At 47.2% G+C, this 12,750-nt stretch overlaps 1 protein-coding gene across 2 annotated transcripts in view; it reads right to left on the minus strand.

Annotated features, from left to right (window-relative positions):
* The window catches only part of DDI2 (DNA damage inducible 1 homolog 2), a 36,377-nt gene extending 33,415 nt beyond the window's left edge, over positions 1–2,962 (minus strand). Inside the window, exon 1 of one of the 2 annotated variants that reach the window (XM_079777241.1) lies at positions 2,641–2,962. In XM_079777241.1, coding sequence (XP_079633367.1) covers positions 2,641–2,778 — 138 coding nt within the window. In that variant the 5' untranslated portion in view covers positions 2,779–2,962. The remainder of the gene's footprint in view (positions 1–2,640) is intronic. The other variant, XM_079777244.1, reaches the window with a different exon arrangement.
* Between the last annotated feature and the right edge of the window lie 9,788 nt (positions 2,963–12,750).

A 12,750-nucleotide genomic window follows, 5' to 3' on the forward strand; every position in this document is an offset into this window, starting at 1 on the left:
CAGGTCTGCATCAAAGCATCAAACAGAGCCATGACTGGCTTCCAAGCACACACTTGTATTAAGCTTCAGTCACATGTAAAGTAGAGATGGCTTCTATTCTAAATTTGTTATCATCACATTATAACTACTATAATAAGACCAGAGATGTTAAAATTTAACACCTTTTCTAAGTGTTTGCTTATGCACAATTGATGTTGTTGTGAAAGACTGAATTCTAAACCAGTGATCCTCAATGCAAGATAATACTTTAAGGATGTAGAAAGAAAACAGAAAAATATCAGAATTTCCATTTCATTTGTATCCTTCTTTAAATTCTATTCTGTACATTATAAACAGGCACAGAAGATATTACTTCATGTATATGTAATTGGTGTTTATAGTTATCACATATGCAATATACATGCACATAACATTAGTTTGGGTATATAACTTATTTCATATTTTACATACATCACAAAGATGTATGTTTCAAAACATTTTACTCAGAGGGAAACATGACGGAAAAAGTATGGAGATCAGTGGTCTGGACACACAGTGACAGGAAAGAATAGCCAGGAACATAAATATATATACTCCTTTTAGAAATGGAAGTGAAGGGTGAGAATGGAGAAGGTAAATAAGAAGAACGAGGTAGAGACCAGAACAATGAGAGGGAGGAAGGGAAGATGAGTAACATGGAGAATCCTGGGAGGTAAAGGTGGGGGTACTTCAAGTGAGCCAAGATGATCTATTTGTGGGCAAAAACCATAATGTTTACTATTATGATTTGGTGAAAAGGAAATGACTCAAGTGTCTAGGGTGGATTCTGTTCCTGCCCGATGGGCAAGCAACTGAAAGACAACCGACCACCAGACATCTTAAAATAGACACTGTGTTAGGTTACAGTAAGGCCCACAGAACAGACTTGAAAAACAGGAGTTGTTTACAGCTATGTAATACAGGCTTAACACCAGTTGGAGCCCAGGCTCCATATGCTAATATGGCTTAGGATAGAAGGTAATGCCAAATGTTGACCTAGCGAATAAGAAAGAATATGGAGTTAGACTAGTTGTTCAATTGGCAAGGTATTCCTCACATTCTAAGCTGGCAGAGAACAGGGCCTGTTTTAACCACACAATTGTTTTTCAGCCTGCACCCTCTTTATTTAAATTTTGTTACATCTGTCTTCTCCCAAGCCCTAATAACAACAAAATCAATTTACACTTTAATTTTATTTCCTCTACCAGCTGGTGATTATAACCAGGGTAATACAACAGCCCGAGGGAGAACAGTGGGGCTTTAAAACCAACTTCAAAAATTTAAGAGTTAAATTTCCCTCCCTATTTAAACTGTCCTTTCCTATTCTTCACTTGAGGGATTGATTGACAGGAACTGGGTCCTTATAGAAGTTACAAAAAATCCCTCATTCCAATTTCTTTGTAGCTTTTGCCAGAATGCGTGTCTGAGTGACACTGTGCCTTGAAATAAATTCTTTTTGATATTCAGCTTTATGCCAAAGTTCTAAAATTCACACAGTGTGAAGGAACCATACTCGCTTCTGAAGAAAATATTAACCCATGTGTTTATGATATCACAGAGCTGCAGTTGGGCAATAGTTTTTTGTAACTATTTCATAACTGCAGTAGGAAATCAAGATTTACTTTCTGGGACCTTGGAGAACTTCTTCAATTTTCTTAATATTTAGACTTATCAAGTCAAGATTTAAATGTGAGTGTGAAAGCCACAGTGTTACTGTCCCCAATTCTGTTTGGTGGCAGCCCCAAAGCATTTTGGGAATAAATTGCAGCTTATTTAAAATGTAAGAGCAGCTGAACTTCTACCCAGCAGGGTAGGGAATTGAGACATGCAAATCACAGAGAACACAGGCCATTTTTAAAGCAAATATCCTCATAAAGCACTGAGCTTCGAACGGATCCAAACTCTCAATTGTGACCTGAAAGAGGGATTTTGGCCTACCAGGGAAGAAGCCAGAGACACAAACAGTTTGAATTGCACTAATAACTGTTTTTTGTTTTTAAAGAAATTTAACTAGAAACCAATGTGGTAGAGGGGGAGGGAAACGCATTTCTAAAGGCCTCAAAACAAGGCAGTGCCAGTTTCAAACTTTTTCCTTCACTGAAGAGTGCAAATGTGTATATTTAAAGGTAAATTACGTCTCCTTAAGCAGGAACCCTCTCCTCCATGCAGATGAACATCTACCAGTGATCCAAACTGGTATTTCTGGTTGGGGAAGCAGGATGTGTGAACTCGTGCGAACCTAGGGCTTCTTCCTAGATCCACCACGACACCCCAAACTGGGGCTATTAGAGGAGAATGGGCCCCAGAGCTGGAAGGTAGGGCGGGCCGCACAGCAGTCCACGCGCCCCTCAGGCTGCGGTGGGTGCGTCGGAGGTCAGGGTCTCCACTTCCTCCCCCAGCACCGTACCTCACCTCACCCCACCCCACCCCACCCCACCCCACCCCACCCCAGGAGTGTGTGGGGGCAGCCGCCGATCCCAGCTCCCTCCGGATGCGGGGGCGAGCTGAGAAATGGCCATCCTGCTCCCCCACCCCCAAGTCTTCCCCAGCAGCCAAGGAAGGCGCGAGGCCCCTCCGAGGGCGGGCGAGCTCTGGGGAGGCCCCGCTCGCTGCCCGGCGTACCTGGCTCTCGGCCGCGGGGATGCCCGACTCGAGCTCGCACAGCGCGCGGAAGTTGTGCAGCTCGAAGTCGGCGTCGACCTGGAGGGAAAAGGTCACCTCGGAGAGGTCCCTCCGCACACAGTACACGGTGAGCAGCATGGCCCCGGCCTGATCCAGCTCGGTTCGGCTCGGCCCGGACTCGTCGCAGGGCTGCGGGCGGCGGCAGGGCCTGGCTGGTGCTGCGGGAAGACGGCGCGGGCTGCGAGCTCCACTGCGAGCTCCTTCCCTCCCTCACACACGCTCAGCGACTCCCTCCCTCCCGCCCAGGCTGGCGAGCACAGCCGCCGCCGCCGCCTGCTACTCCGTCTGCCGCCTGCCGGCCTGCCTCCCTCCGCTGCCTGCCGCCAAGTGCGCCAGCCCCCCGCGCCCCGCCCCGCCCCGCCGCAACGCGGCTGCCGTAAAGCACGCCTGGCCCGCTCCACCTTCGCGACGCAGCGGAAGGGCGGGGCGGGGCGGGATGGGGAAGGGAGGCGGGAAGCCAGAAAAATATCCGGAGGGTCTGCGCGAGAGGAGAGGGAGGGAGAAGAGGAAAGAGAAAGGGTAGTAATGGATTGATTTAATAAAAGTCTGTGGAGGACTCCACAGTATCATTTATTCACCCAACAGGCATTTATTTAAGCGCCTGTCATGTGGTTACAAAGATGCCTAAAAAACACAGTTCTTTGTCCTTAAGGAACTCTGAAGCAAGTAGAGGAGGCTGAGAACTGAGCATAGTTCTAAAACATGTTTTCCGAAGTAAAGATTGAGGCCCAGAGGGATTAATTCACTTCCTGTCCCAATGGTTTAGGGTTAAAACCGAAATCCTTAGCCTGGTCCATAGAACTTTGCTACCTCTGGCCCGTCTTCGCCTCCAGCCCTGCCTCCGGAGCCCTTTCTACACCCTGCTCTCCCAGCCACAGGGTGATTCAGTTCCTCCAAGGAAGGCTTCATTCCCCTGCCTTGTAGTGTTCTCTACTTGGGCGGTCTCTCTCCTAGCCCTGGCATGCCCCCAACAACTAGTGCGGTGCCTTTGTTGGGCTTAGAATCCACTGGATAAAATATTTGTTACTTCAATGGCCTGTTTAGGCCACATAGCTGATGAGAGATAGAGGCCCAGAACATGAGATGAGTCAGAAAACCAAAACAGAAAGAGAAAGAGAAAATGGATGCAAGACTGACGTCTCCCTGTTTTCCTCCTACTCACCCATCCATGGAGTAGGGACCCCTCTTCTATTATAATGGGAGGGAAGGAGGAAACAGGATGGCATGCAAGCAGGTAAATAGGTAGGTTTGGTGACAAGTGTGGATGACAAGGAGCCACATGCTAACAACCTGACTAAGGGAAGGCCTGTGTAGTGGCCTTGCAAACTAAGAGACCTAAAGTAACCACAAAGGATGGTCTGAAATTAGAACCTTTTGTTTTATTTTTAAATATATATATATATATATATATATATATATATATATATATATATAATTGATTTTTTACAGAGAGGAAGGGAGAAGGAGAGTTAGAAACATCAATGAGAGAGAAACATCAATCAGCTGCTTCCTGCACACCCCCTACTGGGGATGTGCCCACAACCAAGGTACATGCCCTTGACCGGAATCAAACCTGGGACCTTTCAGTCCGCAGACCAACGCTCTATCCACTGAGCCAAACTGGTTAGGGCAGAAATTAAAACCTTTTAATTAAAAAGCAGTTTATAGTGAGTTGTCAAGTCTTAGGCCAGTATCTTCGGTCTTTACTGAGCCTATTTGTCTTTTGGCATCTAAGATAACATACCTGTGGAATGTCAGGGTTACTTGTAACGTCCCTTTTTTCCAGACCCCCTCAAGGGCACAAGCAATGCGCCAGGGGGCCAGGGTGCAGAGCACAAAAACTCCGTTGTTATTGTTATCTTGTTGACTATTATTTATCCTGTACCCACCTATGTAAAACAAGTATGTGTCTATCCTTTTACTTTTTATCCAATCCCAGAGGTTTCCCCACTTTGCTTTCTCCCTAATCTATCACCAATGGAGTTCATGTAACCTACTTACCTTGAGATTATGCTTCGAGGCAATTACTGACAGTTTGGCTCAAATACACTCACAAAAATTCTTTACAGGTTTGAATGTTTCTTATGTTAACACAAGAAAGAGAATGACCAGCTGAAGACTTTTTATTTTTCTGTAAAGGAGGAGAGAAGGTCATCTGTGGAGAATAAAGAGGAGGTTGGGGGTGGGGAGAGTGAGGGGCTTTCCCTGAGGGTCACAGTGTGGCTGGCTGCCTCCGCTCCACGCATTAGTTCTTTTTCAAGGCAAGATCTTTCCCAGAAGTGCCCCAGTTGGTTTCTGTTTACATCCCACTAACCAGAACTATGTCACAAAGATGCAAGAAAGGCTAGGAAAGTGAGTGTTTAGCTTTTCTCACCTCCTCAAAGGGCAGGGACAGAGAAAAAGGGGTGAGAAATGAGTATTAGGTGAGACATACATAGTGCCTATTACAGCAGAGGTATGAAATAACCATTTCCAAGTTGAAGCAAGTTCAGCAGAGAAATGATGTAGGATTGCCAGGTAGTGTCAAGGATTCAGTTGGAGTTTGAATTATGAATTACTTTTTCTGTTACTTTTTTTTTTTTTCTAGTAGTGCTCAGGTGTCCAGGTGTGACAGGTTTTATTTTCCAAAGATGGCCATGATAGTATCTCTCATCTTACATGATCTTTCCACAGCAATATTGTGACATTCCTCCCATTAAGAGATGGGGTTTATATCCCTCCATTTGAATCATGGCAGATAGATTCTGGCATAAGTATCATTGTTTGATTTCTGATGATAGGTCATAAAAGCCAATACAGCTTCTGCCTGGTTCTTTATATATATATATATATATATATATATATATATATATATATATACACACACACACACACACTACAGGCCCAGTGCACGAAATTTGTGCACTGGGGGGGGGGGGGTGTCCCTCAGCCCAGCCTGCCCCCTCTCACAGTCCGGGAGCCCTCAGAGGATGTCCTAAGCCACAGTCTGGCCTCCCTCTGTGGGAGGAAACTGGGATGATCAGGGGAAGGTGCCACCCCCATCACCCCACTGCTGCTGCCACTGCCGGCTGCTGCAGTCGCCAAGGTGTTTTCATCAACACGGACTCCAGTCCCTTCACCACAAAAAATATGACAACTTTCTTTAGGCATTTTCAAGATGTCTCTTTCATAGGATATGACATTTCTTTCTTTTTTTTTTTTATCCTCACCTGAGGATATTTTTCCATTGATTTTTAGAGAGCATGAGAGGGAAAGAAAGTGTGAGAGGGACACTTCGATTGGTTGCCTCCTGCATGAGCCCTGACCTGGGCCCCGGCCAGGGAGGAGCCTGCAACCTAGGTACATGCCCTTGATCAGAACTGAACCCAGACCCTGCAGTCCGCAGGCCGAGGCTCTATCCACTGAGCCAAACTGGCTAAGGTAGGATATGACATTCCTTAGCCCCTCCAGCAGCGGACCTTCGTTTTTTCCTCCAGGAGCGAGGTGGAAAAACCCTAGATCACCTTCTTGGATTCTTATTACCCAAGTTACCAAGAACGCTGCGAGTGGCATACTGAGAGTTTAGCCAATGAGCTGTCAGAAAAGGTGTTTCCTCTGAAGCTCAAGCGCCGAGGCGGGACTGCTGGCAGGCCCCCATCTCCGCTCCGGGCCTGCTCCAGCCGTGCCACGTTCCATCCGTGGCTTGCCTCACCGCACACGCAGTCCCCTCTGGCCCATCTGCATGCATAGCCTCCTCCTGAGCTGGTCATGACTGTTAGAGCATCCTGGCTAATTTGCATATTACCTCTTTTTATATATATGTGTGTCCCTCTATTATATAAATACTACTATATATATATATATATATATATATATATATATATACATACATATACTGTGTGTGTGTGTGTGTGTGTGTGTGTGTGTGTACACATATCCTATATAGTAAAAGGGTAATATGCAAATTGACCCTAACGGTGGAACGACTAGTCGCTATGACACGCATGACCACCAAGGGGCAGATGCTCAACACAGGAGCTGCCTCCTGGTGGTCAGTGTGCTCCCACAGGGGGAGCTCCACTCAGCCACAAGCCGGGCTGACGGCTGCTAGCACAGCAGCGGTGGTGGAAGCCTCTCCTGCCTCCTCAGCAGCACTAAAGATGTCTGACTGTGGCTTAGGCCCACTCCCCTAAGCCACAGTTGGACATCCCCTGAGGGCTCCCAGCTGCCAGAGGGATGTCTGACTGACAGATTAGGCCCGATCCCCTGGGGAGTGGGCCTAAGCTGGCAGGTGGACATCCTCCAAGGGGTCCTGGACTGCGAGAGGGCACAGGCCAGGCTGAGGGACCACCCTGAGTGCATGAATTTTCATGCACTGGGCCTCTAGTATATATATAATTGACTTCAGAGAGGGAGGGAGAGAGAGAAACAGTGATGAGAGAGAATCGTTGATTGGCTGCCTCTTGCATGACCCCTACGGGGATTAAGCCCACAACCTGGGCATGTGCCCTGAACGGGAATTGAACCGTGACTTCCTGATTCATAGGTCAATGCTCAACCACTGAACCACACTAGCCTGGCTGTCTGGTTCATTTGGAACACTTGCTCTTGGAACTCAATAGCCATGCTGTGAGGAAGCCCAAACTACCCCAGGTAGTGAGACAACATGGAGAGAACATGTGTAGATGTTCCAGGCAACAAACCACCTGAGATCAAAGCCAATTATCAGGAAAACCCATGAAGCACATGAATGAAGATACTTCCAGTTGATTTCAACCCCAGCTGTTGAGTCATCTCTAGCCTTTGAGTCTTCCAAGCTGATGCCCAAGACATCACGGAACCGTCTCCACTATACTCTTTTTGAATTCCTGACCCACAGGATCTGTGAGCACACAAAAATGAGTATTTGGGGTGGCTTTTTACAAAGCAACGATAACCGGTACACTGAATAAAGGCACAGCCAATAAACTCCTTTAAAAAAGAGAGAACTTTTAAAAATATATTTATTTCAGAGAGGAAGGGAGAGGGAGAGAGAGAGAGAGAAACACCAACGATGAGAGAGAATCATTAATTGGCTGCCTCCTGCACACCCCCTACTGGGGACCAAGCTACAACCCGGCATGTGCCCTGACTGGGAATCGAACTGTGACCTCCTGGTTCAGAGGTCGATGCTCAACCACTGAGCCATGCCGGCCAGGCTAGGAACTATATTTATTCCCATTTCATGGATAAGGAAACTGACATGTGGGGGTTTTACACTTGCCCAACTTCATACATTTAGTCAGTGGCAGATTCTCCAAACTGGAAGAAACTCTAAGTGAAAACATCTATTTCCAACCCTTCACTAGAGCAGAAATGCCAACACCCTGACTTTCATCACTGTATGGTCACTACCAGCAAAGTTTTTGCCTACCTCTAGGTTCTTGCCTAATTCTTTTCTACCAGAAAGAACAAATCAGTAAACCCTGTTGATTACAAAAATTCCTACAATAAGAACCAATTTCCACAAACACTGAGGAACTTGTTTGATATTTGTGACCTGTTACTTTTTTTTAAAGCATGTATATATTGGTCTTTAATATTTCCCCTCATGATCCATTGTGGGTTGTTCAAAGAAGCCTATCTCACCTTACTGTTTCTGGCATGTCAACTGAGAGCGGATAGTGCTCCATTTTACTCATTTCACCTTAACACAAAATCTTTTTCATTCGGTTTCCTATTTCTTAGGCCAAGATCATGTGCATATGTATAATGCAATGCCTCCTCCCTTTCCTGCTTATCTTTCCAAACATCTGATAGCCTTTCAGTCCCACTAGGACAACCCTTCCTCTTCATTTCCAATGTACCTTGTACCTACTAGGTTATCAAAACATTTCAGGTAATTATAGCTATAATTTTAAGGCCATACTGAGAAATTTGGAGCAAGAGATCACATGTACAGCAAGTTCTCATTTAACATTGTCAATAGGTTCTTGGAAACTGTGACGTCAGTGAAACAAGGTATAATGACAACAATTTAACAACAATAGGCTTACTGATATAAACAAGAGTTAGGTTCTGGTCACAAAAACATCGCCAAACATCTTAAATAAAGACCCAAAACACTTCTAATACTAAACATTGAAATAAATGTGAGCTATACACATATTTAAGAAAGATGAATAAAAACAAGATAATTATTTTCCAACCCACTTATTTTAGTTCAGGGTTGTGGATGGCCAGATCCTACCTGCCAAGGCCCCCTTTCATTAAATAAATTTTTTAAATATATTTTTATTGATTTCAGAGAGGAAGGGAGAGGGAGAGAGAGAGAGAGAGAGAGAGAGAGATAGAAACATCAGTGATGAGAGAGAATCATTGATCGACTGCCTCCTGCACACCCCCCTACTGGGAACTGAGCCAAAACCCAGGCATGTGCCCTGACCGGGAATGGGACCGTGCCCTCCTGGTTCATACGTCAATAGTCAGCCACTGAGCTACACTGGCTGGACAAAGTTGCCTTTCCACTGCAGAGCAAACACACACACACACACACACACACACACACACACACTCACTCAGATGAAACAATTTAGACACATCAATGCACCTCAGTGCACATATTTGGGATCTGGGAGGAAACCAGAGTATCCAGAGAAAACCCATGCAGACATGGGGAGAACATGCAAACTCTACACAGTGGCTCCCACTGTGGTTCAATTTTTTTATCAGCGTCATAGCAAAACATTGAGGACCTGCTGTCTTAGATTAGCAGACACAGCCCTGGGCAAAGATACAAAATGGGCCAAAGTCTATCCTTGGCAAGCTCAAATTTATGCTCATTCTTTGGCTCCAGAACTTTCTGCTTAGTTCATGTGCTCCTACTTTCTTCCCTTGCCTCTTCAAAACCTACTCTCAAGAAAAGATCTGGAGCTGAAACTCAATATTACCTCTTAGGGTATTTTTATTTTAATAAGGGATAAAGGATTAATCATAAGCTGCAGATTTCTAGGCTTAAGGAAACTTGGTGGGGAAGGTAAATTTTCTGAGAACCTTCTGGATTGACACAAGCCTATTTCACCTACTCTGTTGACACCTGAGCAAGGCTTTATGGATCTGTCCTAGATAAATACCTAGTTCAATACCCACCTTAGTAGTTAAATTGTTCGTTTCTATTCTTTCTCTCCAAGAAACTCTTAGTTTTTCATTAAAAAACTGGAATGTCTTTCTTCATGGAACACCACATCACAACGTGGAGGAATCTCAATCATGGTTAAAAGTATAGAGTCAACTTTTAAGATACAAAGTGGATACAAAGCATTCTGAGAGTGGGCACTGCCAATGTCAACATCATGACAATATTGTGGATACAGTGTCCTATATAGTAAAACCCTAATATGCAAATTGACCGAACGGCAGAACAACCGGTCACTATGATGCGCACTGACCACCAGGGGGCAGATGCTCAAAGCAGGAGCTGCCCCCTAGTGGTCAGTGTGCTCCCACAAGGGGAGCACCGCTCTGTCAGAAGCCAGGCTTACGGCTGGTAAGCCCAGTGGTGTGGTAGGAGCCTCTCCCGCCACCGCGGCGGTGCTAAGGAGCAGCGAGCCAAGCGATAAGGAGCAGCAGTAAGTAGCGAGGGGTCCCAGACTGTGAGAGGGCGCAGGGCAGGCTGAGGGACCCTCCCCACCACACCCAGTGCATGAATTTCGTGCACTGGACCTCTAGTGTTCACTATTAGACACTTGGAAAAACTTTGCTACTCACCATAATGAAGAATAGAACCATAGTGGGCATACACCATTTATTCATTTCTTCAATGTTAACGCCTACTGCATACCATACATTGTTCCAGGTACTAGTGGTGCAGCAGGGAGCAAGACAAAGTGCCTATCCACATGGAGCTTATTACATTCTAGTCAGGGTGGTAGACAACAAACATATAAAATGTGTCAGGGGTTGATAAGTGTTAAGAGAGGGTGGGGAAGCAAGTATCATCGCTAGGGAGTGCTGGGGAGGGGGGTGGGAAATTGGTGCATGCAGTGGTTGTTACTTTACACAGGGCGGTCAGGGAAAGTCTGCCTTATAAGGTGACGTCTAAGCAGACTGAAGTAAGTGAAGGTGTAAGTCACGTGGACATAAGGAAAGAACACTCGGCACAGGGACCAGCAAGTGCATGCAAAGACCTAAATACGAAGCATACTTACCCTGCTCAAGAAACAGCATGAAGAATAGCACTTCTGGGGATCCATGAATGAGGAGAGTGGATAGGAGCTCATGGGACTAGATTATGCATAAGGACATTGGCTTTTACGAACTAAAAAAGGAAGCCACAGGAGGGTGTTGAGCAGAGAAGGGACGAGATGTGACATGCGTGTTAAAAGATCACTTTGGCTGACTTGAGGAAGGCAAGAGTGGACTAGTTAGAAGGTGATTGCAATAACCCAGGTGGAAGTTCATGGGGGTTGTGACCAGGGTGGTAGTTGTGCCGTAGTGAGAAGTGATCAGATTCTGAACTCATTCTGAAGGTAGAGCCAAGAGGACTTGCTGATGCATTGACTAAGGGGCGTGAAAGAAAGAAATCAAGGATGGCTACAAGGGTATGGGACAGTATTCCAGAGCAGACAGGGTACTTCAACTCCTCTGCTTGCTGGAAGGACATTGGTTAGAATGAAAGGATGGTATCGCCAACAACCTCCTGGGAAGTATGAAAAAGGAAAACGGGGTGGTTGAGCGTAAACCTATGAACCAGGAGGGCATGGTTCGATTCCCAGTCGGGGCACATGCCCAGGTTGCGGGCCTGATCCCTAGTGTGGAGCATGCAGGAGGCAGCCAACCAATGATTCTCTCTCATCATTGATGTTTCTCTCTTTCCCTCTCCCTTCCCCTCAGATATATATAAAAAAGAATACTCTTAAAAAAAATCTTACTCTAGCCGGTTTGGCTCAGTGGATGGAGCGTTGGCCTGCGGACTGAAGGGCCCCAGGTTCGATTCCGGCCAAGGGCACATGCCCGGTTGTGGGCTCGATCCCCAATAGGGGGCGTGCAGGAGGCAGCCGATGAATGATTCTCTCTCATCATTGATGTTTCTATCTCTCTATCCCTCTCCCTTCCTCTCTGAAACCAATAAAGAAAAAAAAAAAAAAAATCTTGGCCAGGCCTCGCAGGCCTGCGGCGGGGTCACGCTGGGGCCTAGATTTCCTGAACTGACATGTGGATGACTAGGCTCTGCCCCTCGCTCATGAGAAGCTGAAGCAGTCCTCTGTATTCACAATGGAAGTTCCACTCAACTACTTCAGCAGGACAGCCCCCTGCCTGTCCCCGCAAAACTGCTGTTGCCCTAGATGCAGTCTCTCTCTTCAAGCCAGCGCCGGATACACTGCCCGACTCCATACCCTTCACACCCCCGTTTCCACCCCGTGTTTGTCAGGACTCTTCTTGCCATCCTAACGTTGCTGCTGTTGAACCGGGAGGCCGATTTCAGCATCTGACGAGTCTTACTCTCAGGAAACGCCCCCTGCAAGACCAGACTGGCCCCACGAGCGCAATACACCACCGCTGTGTCGCTTCGCCGCGGCGGGTTCTCCAAAGAGCGCTCCAGGGACCGTCCCCTCCACCGCCCAGAAACGCGCCTGCGCAGCCTCACGTGCCTGCAGCGCGCTCTCCCAGAGGGCAGTGGCGCCTGCTCACGTGACGCAAGCTGGCCAATGCCTGGCGTCCGCGCTGTGCTCCTGGTTGCTAGGCGACCTCGGCGGCCGCTGGGGTTCCGCAGCTTGGCTTTATTCGGATCCGGCTCACACACTCGGTCACGCTAGCGCCTGCGAGGGCTGTGATCCGCTGCGGTTTTCTCTCTGGCGGAAGCCCCGGTGGCGGCCCCCACCCCTTTGCGCCTTCCAGGCTTGAACCCGGGCGCCCCGGCATCCGCGGGCTCTTGATCCGCCGGGACCAACTTGGCGGCTAGGATGCCTCAGGGCCGCTTGGTTAGGTCCGGTCCACTCTCGAGCTCCCTGCCTTGGCCTGCGCAGCTCGAGAGAACCGGCTCAGACTGTAGTGGGACCGAGGTGTGACCGAGGCGGTGCTGGGCCCAGAAAC

Source organism: Cnephaeus nilssonii (genome assembly GCF_951640355.1).
Source record: "Cnephaeus nilssonii genome assembly, chromosome: 7".
In the NCBI taxonomy this organism is placed as follows: Eukaryota; Metazoa; Chordata; class Mammalia; order Chiroptera; family Vespertilionidae; genus Cnephaeus; species Cnephaeus nilssonii.